Source organism: Suillus subalutaceus (assembly GCF_016647625.1).
Source record: "Suillus subalutaceus strain FC151 chromosome Unknown DFJ58scaffold_9, whole genome shotgun sequence".
NCBI classification, from domain to species: Eukaryota; Fungi; Basidiomycota; class Agaricomycetes; order Boletales; family Suillaceae; genus Suillus; species Suillus subalutaceus.
The window spans coordinates 76,983-97,392 of record NW_024540258.1 but is presented as its reverse complement, the minus strand read 5'-3'; the positions used below and the strand labels follow the sequence as shown (position 1 = coordinate 97,392).

Below are 20,410 nucleotides of genomic sequence, written 5' to 3'. Positions count from 1 at the left end.
CTTGTTCCGAACCACCACCATGATGTCGTTACCAGACACGAAAGTGACTGGGTTTTATAATACGGATGAAAATCCAGTTATTTTCGTGTCTCGTCGCTTCGCCATAATCTCGAGTTTGCTTGGCGTTTGGGTGCAAGTTGCTCCCCATTTTTACACTTCTTTAGTATTATATGTTTTGCACCATCATCATGAATGTTATTCTCCTCCGAGACACCAATGTGTTTGGATATGTGAGGACAGGTTCACAAAGATCAAATACTCCCGTGTCTTATTCATGCGCCTCGATGTCGCGTCGTCCTTTGTAATCTTGAGTTGGACTTTTGGCGTCTGGAAGTTTGGGTGCTTGCTTGCCATTTTTAACTTTCTTATATCATTCCCGAAGACCCCAAAGTGTGTGGACTTCTCCTAGTCAACATCAAAGGTTCAAACCCTTGTGTCTTGTTCATACGTCCAACTTGCCATCGCAGCTGAGTGCTGAAGTGCTGAAGCCTTGATGCATTGATGTTCCAGATGATGACGCAGCATTTAATTACTGGACTACTGAGGTTGGCAGCGTTCAACTCAACTACTACTCGCTACGCTTTGGCCTCTTTCGTCCCATTCCATACGCGACATGCAAAACGCCACTCTCAATTGTGCTGTATGTCAGAGCCACAGAACTTGATTGGCGAGGAAACCTCTTGATTTAATCAGGATAACGAAAGTCTATGATGCTAATGATGATACAAATGCAGAATGCAAGTAAGTGTCTAGATTCTATAGTGAGTGTTCCGATTTGAATGACTCCGAATGAGAATATTAAATATTTTGATGAAACACTCCGAGGGGCACACCGATCTCCACCTCTAAATTCGACCGAATTCCCATTCCTCCAGCAGGCAGCACATCTTCACTTGAAGGTCGCATTGTCTAAACTGCCAGCTGATCTCAAAGCGTTGGCGGCGGAGGTGGCAGAGACAGTCCCATACCCAGTTCTGGGAGTTCCATCGGGGGTCGTGACGCGTGATTGGCACGCTTACGAGGTGCCTCTCTAACGAAGCCAGCTGATGGGCGGCCACTCGTCCAACGGTAAAGCTTCCGCGCCAGTCATTGGGGTTTACGTGTGGCTGGTTGCGTCTGAACTCCATGGTGTAGGTATCTGTGTTTCCCAGGATGTGGTACGTGTTCCCGATACCAGGACCAGTCGGGATATAGATAACCCAGTGAAGGGGATAAGGCCGAAGGTACTCTTTCTGGCCTCGCCAAAACTGGACGACCTCGACGTTATAGAACGTAGCTGGTGCAGACATATTAGAGGGTGGCTATGGGACTCGGTCAGTTCCGGTTCGCTGAGTTTTTATTCGGTATACTCACCAAGAGGGCAGACGACGGAGAGGTGAAGGATGGGTGAATTTGAGTTTTGAGCTCATCGATGACTTGGATTTATATCCAAGCGGTTGTGGAATGTGGTTTCGGGAACAACGAAATGTGGACGCGACATTGAACGTGACATGTCCACTATCTCTTGTCCACTATCTCTCGAAGAGAATATGCTGTGCGCTTTGAGTTTGCTTGATGGACCACGGATTGTCTTTCTAGATCGAGCGATCCGTGGTGACTCCACCGCATTCAAAGCTACAGGTGGATGTTCACTTCGCTAGGGCTTTGACCTCGGTCACTGCTGTCGATCATCCTTGATGGAACGCATCAAAGATTAACGTGATTTATTGTATCACACGCAAGTGTTCTAGGCTAAGGCTTATGGAAACGAACTTCTTGCGGTGGCTCGTTGGAGTTCTTTGTTATGTTCTGTCAATCAATCATTTGAATTAGGGGATCGAACCACTCAGACTTTCATTTGAACAGTCAGGCTGCAGGAGGAGCTCACACAATCCTGTCAAACATCAGCTGTGGCACGAGAATCTCGTTTCAAGAAAACCACATATATGATACATGCAACATACATGCCAATGACTCTTTACACGTGTTAGAGTCCAACGCGAACTTTTTTTGCCGACACGAATGGGTATAAGTCGGCCACTGCAAATGTCAAATCGGGGAATGAGTCTCAAACTAAGCGCCTATCTGCTATTCAGATGGAATCTTTTTGTACAACACCCCCGCAGCGCCTTTGCATCCCAATCTTCCTGAATCATCAGGTTTTCATAGAAGAGAGATATTCTGGCCCGTAACAACATCGAGTCCGAACGCTGAATCGCTTGAACTCTTCTGCCAAGGCTTCACCAATGTCACCTGATGCAGAAATATCATCTAGTGCGAAAGCGGACCAACTGGGTCCCAGAATATTGCATTCAACCAGTTCAACAGCAGTGGTTAAAGTACCGTGACGAACACCGCATGAGAGAGAAATCATTGCGATGGATGAAGTACCCTCCCTAATCACATCGCAGTGGATGGAAAAGAACGTCAAGAAAGTAACATGCTGATCAAGAAATTTCAATGCGGTCTGATAGGCAAGCAAGGCAGAGTGATGCTTTAACTGTTCTGCGGAGGTAGCACATGACTTTGTGGCATAAAGATCTTGGTGAGAGACTGAATGAGAGCTGCATATAAAGCCTAAAGGCCTAGCGCTCGATAGCCTCATTCAAGTCAGACACAACGCCCTGCCACCTAAAGGCGGCCAATCTGTCACAAAGGCTGACGGCAAGGTTGTTAATGATTGAATCGAAGAAAATGGTGAGGTGGACGGAATGCGAGTGTAGCTCGGTGGGGCTCGATGGTATCTCCCAGTTTAGACAGAGTGCCCTGCTGCTGAAATCGGTCACGAAGGCTGGTGGCGAGGTCGTTGATATAGTCGAATCAAGGAAAATGGCCAGGGGGGCACTGCGCTAAGGTGACAGTATGGAGCTCGATGGCCTCATCCAGGTCAGATAGGGAGCCCCGCCACCTTAGGTCCGTTCGACTTCAAATATTTTGTGTGGATGTCCGATGAAATTGAGTGAAGGGGGGCGGCCTTTCGAGGTTAGTTGCATATCGTCCTTGACAAGTGCATGATGCATAATGTACGACTCCACTTTCGACTTTGATGTTAGGCTCTGCTTATATGAGAGTCCGTGCGTATGCCTGGTGTTGCAAGTGACTCACTTCAATCCATGCAACTTGAATTGAGCAATGAGAACTCGCTCGGCAAAAGCTTAGTCAGCTGCCGCAAGCAACGTTGTACTGGCAGTATGTACTGACAACTTGAAGAGTTTTTAGGTTGTTCAAATGCCAAGCATCAGCGGCCCAGACATATTTTCGTGTCTTGTTCGTACGTCTAACTTCAAGTGACGTCGCGTCGCGGCTGCAGCCCAAGCTCGAAAGCTTGAAGTTCCAAATCCATCGCATGTCGACTCGGATCGCAAGTACTTCATTGTCGCCTCCTTCACCCCTAAATCCACGCGCAGGCGATGCGCAAGTGCATATCTTCCACTGCTAATGCGAAGAGATAGGGTGTCATCCTTTCACTTGTCGTTTCTGTCTGTCAGAGCGACAGAAATTAAGTGGCTCTTGAGTCCTGATTCAGTCAGGATACCGAAGGCCACTCACGGTCGCCCAAGACGCCTACGATGCTAATGGTGATACACATGCAGAATGAAATGTCTTATATTTATGGTGAGTGTTCCCAATGACTCCGAATAAGAATGTTGAATATTTGATCAACCACTGGGGTATACCAGATCTCCACCATCTCTAAATTCGACCGAATTCCCAATCTTCCCGCAGGCAGCACATCTTTGTTTGAAGGTCGCATTGTCTAAGCTCCCAGCTGATCTCAAAACGTTGGTGGCGGAGGTGGCGGAGACAGTCCCACACCCAGTTCTGGCTGTTCCATCGGGGGTCGTTACGCGTGATTGGAACGCTCGCGAGGTGCCACTCGAACAGGGCGAGCCTTATTCGCAGCCACTCTTCCCATGGTGTGGCTTCCGCGCCAGTCATCGGGGTTTACGTGCGGCTGGTCACGCCTGAACTCCATGGCATAGGTCTCCGCGTCTCCCACGAGGTGATACGTATTTCCGACACCAGGATCGGTTGGGATGTAGATGACCCAGTGAAGGGGATGGGGCCGAAGGTACTCTATCTGGCCTCGCCAAAACTGGACGACTTCGACGTTATAGTACGTTTCTTGGGAAGACATATTAAGATATGGCTGTGAGACTAGGTCAGTTGCAGTCCACTGAGTTTTTCATTCCATGTGCTTACCGAGGCAGCAAATGACAGATAAAAAACGGTTGGGTTTGAGGTTTGAGTCTACAGATTACCTGGACTTATATTCAAGCCGCTGTGGGATTTTTGTTTCGGGAATATTTTCGAAGTGTGGATGCAACATTGAACGCGACATGTCCACTGTTATTCGAAGAGAGTGGTGCGCGGTGTGGGTGGACCACTAGTTACCTTTCCCGATGAGCCACATCTGACACACAATAACCGATTCAAAGTTGAAACGCAGTTGGATGCTCCTTGGGGCTAGGCTGCAAATTCATGTCCTCCTTTAACTCCATTCGTTATTGACAATCATCGCATGATGGATTAGATCAAAATTAACATAATACATCTGTGATTCATTGTATCGCGCGCAAGTGTTCTAGGCTTCTGAGACCGTGGACGTGGTCCTCGAGGGATATTCCTGGCTCGTTGGAGCTCGTGACATTGTTTGTCTCGCCAGTGTGCATGGGCATCGGTTTAAACCACCCAGACCGCGTTGGTCCAGTGGAGAGTTACGGTGCAGAAGAGTCTGTTGTCCTAGCGTTGTCTTTGCGTTTTTGACTAGTAAGAAAACTACTTGGTATATACAACACACACGGGAACCCGTATACAGATGCGTGTGCTAAACTCGAACGCGAATGCTGAACGCAGATGAGGTCACTAACTAGTCTTTTTAATGCAGTCACGGAATATGCAACCTTACAAGGGTTCTACACGCATTAATACTATGTCGTCCGAAGGCAGAATCTACCCGAACAGTAGGTAGTATACATGGTATACATGAGATATGTGAAGGGATCAGTTCGCCCCGCAGATAGATAGTTCTCTCATTTCCTGTAAGACCGCCTCGACCTGACCACCAATGAACAAAGAACGTACACGTAATAGCTGATCATACCTGTGCATCCAGCTGACCTGCAGCATAATCGTCCCGCACATTGTCCGCAAAATACCTGATCATAGCATAAGCCAGATCCGCACTCGTCATTCCTGAAACCCAAAACCCACCTCTGTACAGCGCTCATCTTCTCATATCCTTCCTCGGCAAACTTACATTGCATGCGAATCATAGCCTCGAAACTGGGATCAAAATACGGTATGCGCAGATCCAAGAGCTGTGGGAGCTCCGAGATGAGTTGATCATTCATGAGCTCGAAAACCTCTTTCGTATCGTCGTGTTCTTGTTGTGCTTTTGGAAGCTTTGTAGGGTCTTCACTTGGTTTCTCGATCGTCTTTCGTAGTTTGCTACGTGCAGCGTCGAAGTCCAGGAGCTGAAAAACCCGTTTAGTCGAATCGCTCAGGACCGCCGATCAATAGCAGGAAGCATCACCTTCTTGTTCCGTTTGGTGATATGCTCGTTAACGACCGGGAAGTATGCATTCATCTTCCCGAGGGGTTCCATGATTGTCGTACGATAAGGACCTTCCTGTAGAAGATAATAAACAAATGGAATCAACAGAAGCAAGTGTCACTTACAAGTTCCCTCTGAATGCCACTATCAAGCTCCTCAACTGCGCTCGTGAAAGCATGACTGGCCATAGCACCATCTGATGTGCGATCTGCAGCGCCGTAGAAAGTCTCGATGGTCTCAGCCAACCGCGCCTGTGTAGTTGTCATCGCTGCGGCACTATTTCAACATGTTACATGATATAACGAGGCCACACGACTTACAGCGCATGGCATCCTGATATTGCTTGGCGTCCCTTTGCAACGCCTGACACTCCTTCTCGAAGCTGGGCCAAGTTAAATGACAAGGAGACGGAACTGCGGATGAACGTACGCTCTGTACTTGGCCTTCTTCATCCGCAAATTCACGATCTATCGTGCGTTCTATCTGTCCGGTCTTTTGTAAGACCTGAATGGTTGCAAACGAGTCATGGGTGCTCCGCGTAGGATCGAAGATGTGTTCCTACCGTTGTACCCGCCCTATTCAGCGACTTCTTGAACCTAGTAGATATTCAGACCTCAGTGAGCTACATCGAAGTAGGAAACAGACCCCGTCCAGCTCATTGTACTTAGTGATATCACCCCAAAGAGGTTGTCGGAATGACAAGTGGTGTTGATCAAGTTGGATACGCAGCCGCTGGACCCATCTTGGCCCAGGCACCACTTCATAATGGCTTACGTAAATCACACGATTTAATGATTTGACGTTCTGCACTTTGTAGGAACTTCACCTTGATTGACAAATCACTTGAGCGCGTGGTTTTTGTATTTGAGAGGTCCGTTGTCCGTGCGCATGAGATCTTGACAAGCTAATAAAGTCTGACTTGTTAGAATGAACTGGTACAGGTCGTCCTGTTGTCTATCGATGACCGCTGGTAATTGACAACGATGCATGATGGAGGTGATAGATTATGAGTCTGCTGCATCCCTGTTAGGAGATGTTCACTCCTACGCCGCCTTTGAGATGCTTCCTGGGCTGGTGTGGCCCGAGCTCTTCACATTCAAGCAATTCTCCGAACAGGTCCTGCGGCGTTGTCACGAGAGGGTTTGGTCTACTACCACACCCGTCCTGAGCATATGGGAAAGACACTATCATCGGAGAAAATGACTGTCCCTCATTTCCCATGTATGGCATGTGTAGGAGAGAGGTATATCATCGATTGTTTGGATGAGCGTATTTATCCTTGCTATGATCGCCCCTTTCATATCAATTACGCCCTTGCCAGTACTTATTATATCCTTAATCTTATGACTATCCTTACCTTATGACATTACTACTGCAGAGCATACTTATGTCGAGAAATTTTAGCCCAAGATACATTACCCATTACAAAATCGTGAACGTCTACTACTACTACTAAATTATAACATTGAAAAAGTACCACGACAAGACTTGAAATGAATCAAAACAAATTCTCTCCCTATAGACTATCCGCTCATTCGTAAATAAATCACGTCGAGCATCTCCAGTATTACACACTACTGCTAGTTGACACAGAGACGCGCTCCTGGAAAGCAATTGGAGCCATAGCGATCGCTGTATCAGGGTCAGGCTTGGAACTCAGCACGATATTCTCGAATGCTAAGGACCAGGCGTGGTCCTAGCACAAACAACTGCGCAAATTGGAAGATTTGAGCGCAACCAAGAAAAACCTGAGTTTCCACGGAATTTGGGTTCTAATGAAAATGATGAATTATGGCTGCATGTAGAGGTCGACGACAGATCAACATACCGCCGAGAACTGTCGGAGAAGAAAAACCGACGTAAAAGCAAGAGACTGCAAGAAAACTAGCATGTGCAGAGCTTCAGCGGAAAAGAGAACCACCTTCACATTATGAGCTCACCTCGCAAAGTAACTCACGTGAGTTTTCATTAGTACCGTGAAACAGTCTCTAAAAATACCTCTTTGTGAGTGTTTTCGCAGTTCACGCAAGCGCTTTACAGCAATCCGAACTGCGAGACACAGCAGAAGGACCTCCCATGCAAGGGCGAGTATCCAAGTGATGGTATACAGAAGTACGGTATCTCCCACGTAGTCGATGTTGCATACATAGGTGCCAGAGAGAACGACTTCCTCTGGTATTTGTCAATGAGCCCGATGGAACAAGTATTTCATCCAGAATCACAGCTTCACCCACTGAAATATGCATCATGGATATCGCGGCAATCACTGCGTTGGCGATTCTGACGGCCAGAAAGACTGACAACGAGAAATACCAGCACCTTTCTGGATCGCTGATACATGACATTCAGCCGAGCGATCATGATGACTTGGCTGATGTTATGGTCAAGTCAATATCGCAGAGGTGCATAGCTCACCACCCAGCATTACATTCACGACCTCGTTCGTGCTTTCCAAGTGCAAGGTACATAACACGACCTGGAAATCCAGCAACATTAGTTATCAGCCTTGGAGGATCACAGCACTTAAAAAAACTCACAACTGTAGCAGTTATTACATCGGACTAAGGTTGTTCGAGAATCTCACTTACCCCTGCATGGTGGTTCAACTGCCTAAGTGGGAATCGGAAACCATCGGTGCAGAACACTCACCGAATCTGTGATTGAGATTGTCATAACATTGGCTGTATGCAGCCAGTCAGAAGAAACAAACACTGGTGAATTTGAGGTGACATGCTCAACATCTTGAGGCTGATTGTGAGAGATCGCAGATGAGTACAATGCCAATTTTCTAGCATTTCACACATACACAACATATCCTATTCCAACATAGCGTACCTAGGATGTGTTCATGTCAGCACAACTTGCTAAGCATATTTAAACATGAGCTTACACACACTGAGATACAGAACGGTCATCAAGGACCAGCGTTGCCTCTGCCGCGAATTAGATATAATTTTACGTCATTCTTTTGATGTCAGAATACACTCACCCAGAACAGTTCAATCTATTAAACCATTCTCAGCGAGATGGCTACACCGGAATGAATTGACCTACCTCTTGTTCAAACGTAAGCGCTGGGAGTACTATAAGGATGTCAGCGGTTCTTTCATACTCAGTTTTGCTCACCCCATTCGTAGATTACCCCAACAGAAGCGGCAACTGTGCAACCGTGGTGAAGGATTAATCAAATCGTCGCCGTCATCACCCGTATGTCTCTCCACGAACCTGTTAAGTAGCTGAAGATATAATGGGAATTAATGAATGGCCACCAGCTGGGATCATTCGAGACTAGGGTCATACTGTTAAAGGATGGGAGTAAGGGAGCGGCGGCGAACTTGATGCATGTATGACGATCACGTTCATGATTTAGCTGATATACCGCCATCGATGTCCAGCGCTTGCCAAGTCGGCGAAGTAAGGTTTGATGGATGATATCTGATTAATGTGGGAGTTGTTGGTGAATCGCAGGCCCGTAGTGTTGGACGTATTGTGGGACAACCCACTGATGTGATACTTTGTATTTCATTGATATAACACAGGTTTGAACAATACCCGAGCCCCAAGTCGACTTCGTGGCAGACATTCCCTCAAACTGGGTCAACGCTTCAGCAACGTTTCTGACCTCGTACGAGCGAAAAACCACAACCTAAATTTCTTCTGATTCAAATACACACTGATTAATAGTACAGATGCAACGAAAGTACATACATTCGTCATATCCGACTTCCTGCCATAGAACACGATTGACGTGTGTAGCAATAACGGCAGTGTTACAAGAAAGCGGGGGGAAAGGGGCAGTTGTACAAACAAGGCTTGGGCCTGTGACTGTGCCGGAGCCTTGGTAGCCTCGGCAAATTAAAATCGTAGTTGTAATATCACACTCCTATAGCGCTCAGCCTTAGGCCTCATGGTTTCCGTCCTGCCCGCTCCGCTGCCTGCCGCCCGCCATGTCGAAAGGAATGCTGATTTCGGGTTTCGTCTGAACCGAGTAATATCAACCTCATCTCCCTGCGTCTCTTCCCTCATCCATTTCAAGCTGTTTTTATCCCACCCTTCATGGCATCGGCATTCTCACAGGCCAACATAGCTTTCCTGTCCAGCCTATAGCAGGCCTGTCGCTTACTGTGTGACCTGCGGCAGTACTGTCGGCCTGGCAATCTGTCAGAGTGACAAGAATGGGAATGCAGGCCACCTATCATCAAAATCGCAAAGCATGGCAAACTACGGATCTAGCTGTCCTGGCCAGTGGCAGAGCATGAGGCGGCGGGCCACACCTCCACAGGTCTCTGGTCGCGCTACCTTGCCGCACGACGAGAAGCGCTGGGTCAGACTCAGCAAAGTAAGAAGTCGGGCAGGGCAAAGTGAAGAGCGTTTACCAAGACTCCGTCACAGTCACAGGCCCAAGGTATGACCAGATTACCAGATTCGGCTTATCTTGGACACTGGAACGGGCAAGGACTGTAAGCAGAAACCCAGGCAAAAGCTCTATAGCGGGAGGCTGCGGTTCTATCTATCAAGGACCGACTACAACATAAGCCGCAGGACGACTACGAGCCAGGACTCCTGCTACTGCTGCTAGAACCCCTGGCACTCCCTATGACCTGCGCCAGTCCATCCTGCCAGGACCTGGCACCCCATGCCAGATCTCCCCACTACAACACTACTCACGAAGATATCGCAAATTTGGAAAGCGGGTGGAACAATGCGTCGCGAGGTGGCAGCAGACGCTCGCGTCAGGAGATGTTCATTCTGTGCCACCTTTGAGAGGCTTCCTGTGCGGTTTGGCCCCGGCTCTTCGCATCAAGCAATTCTCCGAACAGGTCCGCGGGGTTGTCACGGGAGGGTTTGGTTTACTACCACACCCGTCCTGAGTGCATATGGGAAAGACGCCGTCATTGTAGAAAGTGGCTGTCCCTCACTTTCTGTGTGTGGCATGTGTAGGAGAGAGGTGTATCATCGATTGTTTGAATGGGTGTATGTATCTTTGCCATTATCGCCCCTTGCATATTAATTACGCCCTTGCCAATACTTATTATCCTTAATGTTATGACTATCCTTACCCTATGTCATCACTACTGCAGAGCATAGCATAGCATACTTATTCGAGAAATTTTAACCTAAGATACATTACACAAAACAAAATCGCGAACGTCTACTACTTCGCAACACTAACTATAGCTTGAATAAGTACCACGACAAGACTTGAGATAAGTCTAAACAAACACTCTCCCTATAGACTACCCGCTCATTGTAAATCAATCACATCGAGCATCTCCAGTATTACCCACTGCTGCCGGTTGATACACGGTTGTACCCCTGGAAAGCAATTGGAGCCATAGCGATTGCTGTATCGGAGTTGGGTAGGAGCTCAGCACGATATTCTCGAACACTAAGGAGAAGGCGTGGGTCCCAGTACAAACAACTGCGCGAATTGGAAAATTTGAGCGAAACCAAGAAAAACCTGAGTTTTCAGGGAATTTGGGTTCTAAGGGAAATGATGAATTATGGCTGCATGCAGAGGTCGACGACAAATCAGCATACCGCTGAGAGCGTCGGAGAAGAAAAACCGACGTAGAAACAAGAAACTGCAAGAAAACTAGCATGTGCAGAGCTTCAGCGGAAAAGAGAATCATTTTCACATTATGAGCTCACCTCGCAAAATAACCCGCGTGAGTTTTCATTAGCGCAGCGAAACAGTCCCCAATAATCCCTCTTGGTGAGTGTTGTCGCAGTTCACGCGAGTGCTTTACAGTAATCCGGACTGCGAGACACAGCAGAAGGACCTCCCATGCAAGGGCGAGTATCCAAGTGATGGTATACAGAAGTACTGTATCTCCCGGGTAGTCGATGTTGCATACATAGGTGCCGGAGAGGATGAATTCCTCTGGTATTTGTCAATGAGCCCGATGTAACCAAGTATTTCATCCAGAATCACAGCTCACCCACTGAAATATGCATTATGGATATTGCGGCCATCACTGCGTTGGCGATTCTGATGGCCAGAAAGACGACAACCAGAAATACCAACACCTTCTTGGATCGTCAATACATGGCATTCAGCCGAGCGATCATGATGACTTGGCCGATGTTATGGTCAAGTCAATATCACAGAGGTGTATAGCTCACCACCCAGCATTACATTTACAACCTCATTCGTGCTTTCCAGTGTAACGTACATGACACGGCCTGAAAATCCAGCAACATTAGTTATCAGCCTCGGAGGATCACACACTTGAAAAAACTCACAACTGAAGCAGTCATTATATCGAACCAAGTTTTTCGAGGATCTCACTCACCCCTGCATGGTGGTTCAACTGCTTAAATGGCAATGGAAACCGTCAGTGCAGAACACTCACTGAATCTGTGATTGAAATTGTCATAACATTGGCTGTATGCCACCAGTCAGAAGAAATAAAGACAGTGAATGTGAGGTGACATGCTCAACATCTTGAGGCTGATTGTGAGAGATCGTTGATAAGCACAATGCCAATTTTCTAGCCTTTAGCACATACACAACATATCCTATTCCGACATAGCGTAACTGGGATGTGTTCACGTCAGCACGACTTGCCAAGCATATTTAAACATAAGCTACATACACTGAGATATAGAACGGTCATCGAGGACCATCGTCGCCTCTGCCACGAATTAGATATAATTTTACGACATTCGTTTGATGCCAGAATGCACTCACCCAGAATAGTTCAATCTATTAAACCATTCTCAGTGAGATGGCTACACCAGGAATGAATCGATATACCTCTTGTCCAAACGTAAGTGCTCAAAATACTATAAGGATATCAGCGGTTCTTTCATACTCAGTCTTGCTCACCCCAATCGTAGATTACCCCAACAGAGGCGGCAACTGCAACCGTGGCGAAGGTTAATCAAATCGTCACCGTCATCATCCGCGTGTCTCTCCACGAACCTGTTAAGTAGCTGAAAATATAATGGGAATTGATGAACTGGCCACCAGCTGGGATTATTTGAGACTAGGGTCATACTGTTAGAAGATGGGAGCGAGGGAGCGGCGGGGAACGTGGTGGATGGTATTCGTGGCTCGGTTGATATACCACCATCCAGCGCTTAAGTTGCCGAAGTGAGGTAGGATGATACCTGGTTGACCGAAGTAAGTATCACAGGATGATCTAAAGGAGAAAGGAAATATGCATCTAGGGAAGGGATGGTACCGATGCGGTCGATGCGGGAGTTGTTGGTGAATCGCAGGCCAGTGTTGGGACCTACTGCGGGCCAACCCACTGATGGGCCGACACTTTCATTGATGTAACACAGCACCCTTGGCAAGCCCCCAAGTCGACCTCGTGGCAGACATCCCTTCAAAAGGTTAGCGCTTCAGTAACATTCTCTGGCCTCTTGGCGAAAAACCACAACCTACAGTTCTTCTAATTCATATACACGCTGATTACTAGTACAGATGCGACTAAAAGTACATAAATTCGTCGTATCCAACTCCTTGCCACAGAACACGATTGACGTGTGTAGCGACAAGGGCAGTGTTACAAAGAAAGGGGGGCGGAGAGGGACAGTCGTACAAAAGAGGCTTATCTAGGGGGAGTTTTACCAAGAAGGAAATCATAGAGCGGACATGACACTACAATGAAATTTTCAAAGAGCGACTCGAGGAAGCTCCGGTCCTTTTAACTCGGTAAAAATTTCAGACGTAAGTAAGTATGACCTTGCCGTTCCTCCATACCGCCCGAAGCGATCAATGGATGAACTCGACGTACGAGCCTTTCGAATGACAGTACACTATCTCATGATGCATCGTCTCATAATGCATAAATCTCATAATGCATCGACTTCGGAAGGTCCCACCGTGGGCCAGTGAGAAATTGAACCATAACTTGAATGCATAAGCCTGTGGGTCCATTATGCATTATGAGATAGCATTTTTGGCCGGTTGAGTCATATCGGTGATGCTTGTGGGTCATTTTATTCATGCTACATTGCCAAAGTAACCAACTTTGATTCAATTACCATCCAGTGGCATCCACCATTTCCGAGTCTGCTCGGAAACGCAAACCTCGAGATCATGATACACCCCCACCATACCAGAGACAGCAAAAAAAACCCAAGGTCAAAAATAATCCGGTAACTTCAGCACAACCAGCTGCTACAGTGCACACAGCACATCAAAACCTCACTCTCAGTGATCGAACCAGAGGTTTCCCGCGCAGAAACACTTGCACTGTGTCAGCGGCTCGAAAAGGTTTGCCTCCAGTTTGGAAATGCTGATTTAACACTTCCACTTGAGTTGTTGAAACAGATCCGTCTTTTCCGTGCTGAGCTGTGACACGAGGAGCTTCTACACTCGACAGACTACAATAGATGCTTACTTTCGTTAGATATGTAGTATGTACTTGTGCCGGCGATCATGATGCTCTACCGCACGGTGTCACAATTTGTCACAAGTGTGACATATGTAAATCTCATAGTGCATAGGGTCGAAGGGGGTCCCGACGTTATGCATTATGAGATAGTGTACTGTACATGCCTTTTGATCAACACCTCAATTGAAATCCAGTTACATTAATTGATCTGTGGTTTGGAAAGCATTCCTGGATTACGACGAGGTGCGAGACGACAATCCGACTTTTTTTAAGGTTTGAATCAAATAGTGATGGAAAAGTCCGGTTCGGTCCGGTTCTCTAGCAAATTCAGAGAACCGAGAACCGGACCTACGGTTCGGTTCTCTCAGTAAGCAGAACCGTGGACCGGACCATCGGTTCGGTCTGACAATGGTCCGGTTCTGGTTCAGCAAGGGTTCGAACCGAGAACCTGGACCATGTAAAGTATTAAAATTTTCTTAGGCTTAAACAGCGGCCGTTCATGTTTGTTGTAGGTGAGGGCTGACCCAAGGTTAGTGAGCATGTTGCACAACCACTTGTGTGATGATAGTGTTAGAAAATTACGGGCAATGCACATATGCAAAACCTGGCGCAATCACAATCTTTTGAGTGAGCGATTCTCCAGTATGGCACACTCAGTCATATACCCTTCTTCAAAATCTAGGATTTTGAATGCTGCGAAAAAATCACTCAATATAGCCCATGCCATGGCCCTGGCCATGGTCACTGATCCAGCCATCTTGCCAGTGGACAAGAAAGCCAACCAGCACAGCACACGTGTCCGTCCAGTCGATGGCGACATACCTGTCAGTATCAGTTCCTTGCAACAATACACATGGCCCATCATGATGATACCTCCAAGTGGCAGATACTTAACCTGGACATTGTAGTCACTGGTCATTCTCAGGCACCTTCCCAGCCACTGCTTCGAGTGTTTGAGGGCGGCATACTAGGGGTGTGGAACTGTCTGAAGTCAAACACTCGAAGCAGTGGCTGGGAAGGAGCCTGGGTCGTTCTTCCCTGACAATCAGAATTCCATATACCTGTGATGGACCCTCAAAATTGCTAAGCCGCGGCATCAGTTCTTTTACATTCAGTGCTAGTGTGGGAAGTAAAACCAATGAATTTCAGTGGTTTGAGCATCGGACTCATGAGCCTCAATATGCATAACACTGAATCTACCAGCAAGTGTATTCATTGTTTTGGCCACTACCATAGATCTCATTGACAGTGTGGCCACTCAGCGCTCAGTAATAATAATTTGATGCATGAATTTCAAAAGGATCACCAAAAAATGGGCATGACTTATCAGATAAGATAGATAAAACAACAGAATGTAATGGTTAGGCCAATGGAATTTGATGGCGCGAGGTATGAATTTCATTGGCTCATCAATTAGAAACCACTAAACATGTATAGAAATGTACAACAGACGAAGGAAGGTTAGTCTAATTGGTCGGAGTCACTAGCATGAACAGCATCGTCCGTCCTAACATCAGCCTCGAGTTCCAATTCCGCAAATGCAATCTGGAAGGCTGGATGTGGTCGGCGGAACTATCAATGATGCCCCAGCGCCTTCGTGCGCCCACACACCCAACAGTAGCTTTGATGTTCTAAAAGGTCCGTTATAGTTGGAATTGGTAATTGTTTGTACTCAACTGCACCACTGTAACGATTTTTGTTGTCAAGGACACTCGAGGATGTAATTCAATTGACCACAGCAGGCTGCATCAACATGCTGATCTAATGCCAAGATGTAGGGCATCTTGTACTGTGCGAGAAAGATTTAGGTCAGAAGGTTACCTTCCCTCCGGCGCTCATCAGAACTCACCCACACAAATGTATTATCTCTAAACGAGGGTTTGCTTAATTTTACATATTGCGGTCAACACGCGAAATCGAGTTTCCACATCGAGTGATGCAGAGCTTGCCTGAGAGAGGCATTGTGCGTGGAAGTGCGACAATCAGTTGTTTAGCCCTTTCGCCCTCCAATGACTGAGCAAATGTAAGCACGTCATCTGAATTAATATTCATGAAGGGGTGACAAGCCATTTTCCCCTGTTCAGCAGAGCTCATCTCTGACACGGATCGACTGGGTATCATGGGTATGTGCATCCGCAGGTTGGTAGATGCTTGAGACGCTTTGACGTTCAAAACATAGTCTGCATTCTGTAACACTTCCAAAACAGCCATACCAGCTCTCTCCTAAACTGCCGGCAAGGAAAAGGGCACAAGATACCAACACTTTGAGACGTGCCAGATTTCACTCGGAAAGTCCTGGAACTTGGGTAGGTGCTGTCAACCTCAGGTTATCTGCTGATGTTCTGAGCATCGGAGGTTCAACATAGGACTCCCCGCTGGACACTACCCGCGAAGGTATTGCAAATTTGGAAAGCAGGTTGAACAATGTGTTGTGAGGAGTGCTGAGGGTGAGCATTCCCGCAATGTTCGTCAAAGCTTGATAGCTGCTAAGAACATCTATGAAGAGCTCTGTCAGATTTGTCGAGATAACGAAGGAAAGGCCTGTGAGAAGCGCAAGCCAGCCGTTCTCAACCATAGAATACACAATTATGAGGTATTGGGTTGTAGGACTGTCATGCGGGAGTGTGGAGAGGTCAAGAGCGGTGGACAGGCTTGTCAGTCGTTCGAGGATGTTGAACGTTGAAGACATGTACAGTGGGCCAGTGAAGTACACGAAGCCTTCACATAGGAAAACAATACACTTCACAGCTGAGAAGGACTGATCAGGCCCAGTGAAAACTGACTGTGACGGGAGGAGGTGTGGTGTGACGATAAGTGATTTTGTCAGCAGCTCAGTGAAAAAACATATGAGAACATGCTATGACACGTAGTGAGTGAATCCGCACATTTCAATATATGCGGGGGCGGGTTTCCTCATGCACGTGGGTGCTTTTTTCAATGTAAAACATATTTGCGCATTTGAACGCATATACTCACGCTCCTTGCCAGATAGTTGAAAATGTGCGCAAATATGCTCAAATAATATTAGGTGCTGCAGGTGACAGGCATACAGATACGGTACAAAACGAGCTCCAAAACACAGGCAGCAACTCGGAAACATCATAGGAAATGACAGTGTATCGATATCGGATCATGCAGGTGCGGGAATCTAATAACGCCGTCCTTCGCAGACGGATTTGTTCCACGTGTTGCTGGCAACCTAGATAATGATTTAGAAAGGTGTCTATTAAGGGAATGAAGAACTTATGAGCATAGCGACTTGTCATATCCCTGTCTGTCAGTGTAAAAGAATAAATACAACAAAAAACAAGAGACTATATCACTTACCTTTTGCTCTAGTGTCAGATTGCCATAATGACGATGAATGCGAGACTCGGATGAAGAGAACAGAAGGAAAGACATGGGAGGGATTGAAATAAAGTGACTTGGAGATCTAATAGAGTTGACCGTCACAAACTACTGATCTGACACTAGGTTTCTGTTAAAAACAGTGTCCTACAAGTTCTGTCATCTCCTCGTCATATTCCTGCAATAGACATGAATACTAGGTGCCAGCCCTGCCGACATTCACCTTGCTCCGTGGCACGTGCACATCCTTTGTCTTGTTTTTCCACGACTATTTTATTGCAAACGTACACAGTTCTGAGTCACTATCAATCTGCCAGCCATTTTGGTGGCCAGGACAACTGTCTACACTTCCCTCGCACTTTGTACAGTAATCCCCATGTTGTCAATGAGTCACTTGGGCTTTTCATTCTTTGGACGATCCCGCAGTCGCATTATGGTGCACCTTCTTTGCCTGTGGTTCTTCTAGTGAGTCGTCGGGATTGGTGTGTTTATAGTTTGATTTGTGGTGGTAGGGTCCCAGGTGGAGCATGGTAATATTGTGTGCAGTTAGGCATTAGCACAGGTACGGGTAACCCGCGGCGGGTCGCGGGTACAGGTACTGGTGGGTACTGGTGGGTACAGGTGCGGGTGTGGGTTGGGATTTTGAGACCTGTGACCCGCGTACCCATCACTTCCATATATGGTTGTCTGCTGCGGCAACTGCCATAGTCTGCGGTAAGGTGCGCATTAACTACTTACATGAGTCTAGACTACTACTATCAATTGTCCATCTTGTGATACCGCCAATGCCCACACCCTGCTATTCTCCTCCATCTTCTTCGACATAACACCTGTCTTCATCCTCCCACTTCTCGCAACGAGGCAATGACGAAGATCTGGATCAGGCTATTGCACTTCACAGGGAAGCGCTGGCTTTGTGCCCGGTCGGTCACCCAGATCGGTCCATGTCATTAAATAACCTTGCCGGTCAACTCTCCTTCCGCCTCTCGCACCGAGGCAATGACAAAGACTTGTATCAGGCCATCGCACTTCAGAGGGAAGCACTGGCTGTGCACCCGGTTGGTCACACAGATTGGTCCTCGTCATTAAACGACCTTGGGAATCAACTCTCCTCCCGCTTTCAGCACCGAGGCAATAGAGAAAATCTCAACGAGTCACAAGAGAACCTACGCTGTGCATTGACTCTGTTGACGCAACATGATCCTCATCAATTAGTAGTCCACAACTCGCTAGCTAAGGTCTATCTATCATTCCATCATTCGGGGCTTGATGGTACCGGAGCGGGCGAAGATACTAACAGTCTGAATTCTGCAATGCATCATCTTAAAGCAACAGCAAATGTTGTCTCCGGAGGCTCACTATCTCGCCTGCGAGCAAGTCTATGCTGGGTTCAATATGCTTAGTCAACATTCACATGCCACCGAGCTGGAGGCTTATGCAACTTCCATGCAACTTCTGGATGCTTACATGTCCACGACAGCTTCAGTATCGTCTCGTCACAATATCATGAAGGACTTCCCAAGAACGCTTGCCATGGATGCTGCATCGTGTGCTCTTCGTAGTGGTGACGTGTGTCGCGCCTGTTGAGTTGTTAGAACAAGGCAGGACTATCATCTGGACCCAGATGACACGACTCCGTACGCCTCTTGACAGCCTCCAGACATGCAGGCAATCACGCAGCGGCCCTGATGAAGAAATTCAGAGACCTCAGCTCCCTCCTCGATAACCCTCCTGCGAACAATCGAGAAGCAACCACAAGAGTCCATGTAGAAGCAGAAGAAGCCCGGTACAGACATTTACAACTCTCCACCCGCTTTCGCCACTCAACTCTCCACCTGCTTTCACCATCGAGGCAATGACAAAGACTTGGATGAGGCTATCGCACTTCACTAGGAAGCATTAGCTTTGCTCCCAGTCAGTCACACACATTGGTCCATGTCATTAACTAACCTTACAACTCAACTCTCCACCTGCTTTCCGCCACTGAGGCAACGACGAAGACTTAGATGAGGCTATTGCACTTCATATGGAAGCACTGGCTTTGCTCCTGGTCGGTCACACAGATTGGCCATTGTCACTTGCAACTCGACTCTCCACCTGCTTTCACCACCGAGGCAACGACGAAGGCTCAGATTTAGGTATTATTATTAATTTGTAGTTACTAAATGTTTTCTAGTATAGTTTGAATTTATACCCGCGGGTTTACTGCCATACCCGCACAACCCGTCGATACCCTGTTCGAAGACCTGTACCCATTGGTACCCTTGGGTACACAGGGTACGGGTATATGGCGGGTACGGGTGTGGGTAGGGCTCTGGACACCGCGGGTTTACCCGTGCTAATCCCTATGTGCAGTCACTTGGAAACTATCATGGTCCTTGATCTTCCAGTGCTGTACTGTGAATTCTACCTCCACGATGGCACCGTTTAAGATGTCATTGACGTCGGTAGGGTGGATAGCGACCCCTTCATAGTAGACAGGGAGTCGTTCGGCGCGAAAATGATACTTGATTCTATCGAAATCTGTCATGAACTCATCAGGCAACTGCCAGTTTTTTGTTTCATTGTCCATCTTCGTTGCATTATCAGCCGCTTGTCCATGAGGCGAATCGGGTACGATGTTGTCCTAATGTGAGTCAGCTAATTACTTCATTATGGAACTTTGCTCACGCACTCGCAACGCAAAGATATTTCGCACTACTCGCAACATTTTCCCAGTGACATCTGTTGCAACCATATTCCGCTGGTCCTTGGTTGTTGCTACCTGGCTTTGCAAGGTTTCCAGAGTGCTAATAGCAGCATTGTAGTCTTTTCCTAATTCCGTGTCCGCAGGGTGAGTCAGATGAAACTGGTACTTGGCTTTGTCAAGTGAAGTCATTCCGTTCTTCATGTGACTACCTTCAGGTCTGACCTTGAGACGAAAGGCTGACACTCTTCCTGCTATCAATAGCTTGAAAGGCATTTCGTCCGTTGAATCTACTAGTTCCAGTCCTGAAGTGGTGTGTTGCCACATGGTAGCGCTCAGAAGCTTAGGTGAAGCGGCATAGTTGACTAGCTGTGTTTTTTGTCCGCGGTATGCTTTGGCGTCGAAGACATGATGGCAGTCTGGTTGTAACGTTGTAATTTTTGATTTTGCCCCTTTATTTATTCTCTGATGTCTGCCAAGCCGATGTCA

The 20,410-nt window shown here is 47.2% G+C and overlaps 6 protein-coding genes across 6 annotated transcripts; all 6 read right to left on the bottom strand.

Moving 5' to 3' along the window:
• Positions 1 to 726: 726 nt before the first annotated feature.
• On the bottom strand, positions 727 to 1,480 carry DFJ58DRAFT_892484 (uncharacterized protein; the record flags this gene model as incomplete). The annotated part of the gene is made up of 3 exons (XM_041394782.1): positions 727 to 1,301; positions 1,354 to 1,415; positions 1,474 to 1,480. The coding sequence occupies 3 exons, from the start codon at positions 1,478 to 1,480 to the stop codon at positions 846 to 848; spliced, it is 525 nt and encodes a 174-aa protein (XP_041249108.1). The 3' UTR covers positions 727 to 845.
• Positions 1,481 to 4,692: 3,212 nt separating this feature from the next.
• On the bottom strand, positions 4,693 to 6,305 carry DFJ58DRAFT_762880 (BAR-domain-containing protein). Its single transcript, XM_041388574.1, has 7 exons — positions 6,182 to 6,305; positions 6,099 to 6,132; positions 5,857 to 6,040; positions 5,662 to 5,804; positions 5,516 to 5,611; positions 5,139 to 5,456; positions 4,693 to 5,037 (listed from the first exon to the last, which is right to left on the bottom strand). Exons 1-7 carry the CDS (start codon positions 6,298 to 6,300, stop codon positions 4,984 to 4,986), a joined length of 948 nt encoding a protein of 315 aa, XP_041249107.1. The 5' UTR covers positions 6,301 to 6,305; the 3' UTR covers positions 4,693 to 4,983.
• A 1,070-nt stretch (positions 6,306 to 7,375) lies between these two features.
• Positions 7,376 to 8,921, bottom strand: DFJ58DRAFT_910865 (uncharacterized protein; the record flags this gene model as incomplete). The annotated part of the gene is made up of 11 exons (XM_041395208.1): positions 7,376 to 7,420; positions 7,477 to 7,708; positions 7,771 to 7,907; positions 7,952 to 8,012; positions 8,186 to 8,217; positions 8,343 to 8,371; positions 8,431 to 8,469; positions 8,526 to 8,540; positions 8,591 to 8,619; positions 8,663 to 8,695; positions 8,762 to 8,921. Coding segments are annotated over 11 exons (810 nt in total), but the record flags the coding sequence as incomplete, so codon positions are not given.
• Positions 8,922 to 11,018: 2,097 nt separating this feature from the next.
• Positions 11,019 to 11,797, bottom strand: DFJ58DRAFT_762866 (uncharacterized protein; the record flags this gene model as incomplete). Its single annotated transcript, XM_041388573.1, has 4 exons — positions 11,019 to 11,132; positions 11,189 to 11,420; positions 11,479 to 11,569; positions 11,783 to 11,797. The coding sequence occupies 4 exons, from the start codon at positions 11,795 to 11,797 to the stop codon at positions 11,069 to 11,071; spliced, it is 402 nt and encodes a 133-aa protein (XP_041249105.1). The 3' UTR covers positions 11,019 to 11,068.
• Positions 11,798 to 16,168: 4,371 nt separating this feature from the next.
• Positions 16,169 to 16,576, bottom strand: DFJ58DRAFT_722655 (uncharacterized protein; the record flags this gene model as incomplete). Its single annotated transcript, XM_041384916.1, has 1 exon — positions 16,169 to 16,576. One exon carries the CDS (start codon positions 16,574 to 16,576, stop codon positions 16,169 to 16,171), a length of 408 nt encoding a protein of 135 aa, XP_041249104.1.
• A 3,405-nt stretch (positions 16,577 to 19,981) lies between these two features.
• On the bottom strand, positions 19,982 to 20,329 carry DFJ58DRAFT_627565 (uncharacterized protein; the record flags this gene model as incomplete). The annotated part of the gene is made up of 1 exon (XM_041381142.1): positions 19,982 to 20,329. A coding segment is annotated over one exon (348 nt), but the record flags the coding sequence as incomplete, so codon positions are not given.
• Positions 20,330 to 20,410: the final 81 nt, after the last annotated feature.

Excerpts from the sequence above, each read along its gene's own strand:
- DFJ58DRAFT_762880 (XM_041388574.1), bottom strand. The coding sequence starts at position 6,300 with ATGAAGTGGTGCCTGGGCCAAGATGGGTCCAGCGGCTGCGTATCCAAC. Across the intron at positions 5,805-5,856 it reads ATATCAGGATGCCATGCGCT|CGATGACAACTACACAGGCG; the intron begins GTAAGTCGTGTG and ends ATAGTGCCGCAG. Across the intron at positions 5,457-5,515 it reads TCACCAAACGGAACAAGAAG|CTCCTGGACTTCGACGCTGC; the intron begins GTGATGCTTCCT and ends CGGGTTTTTCAG.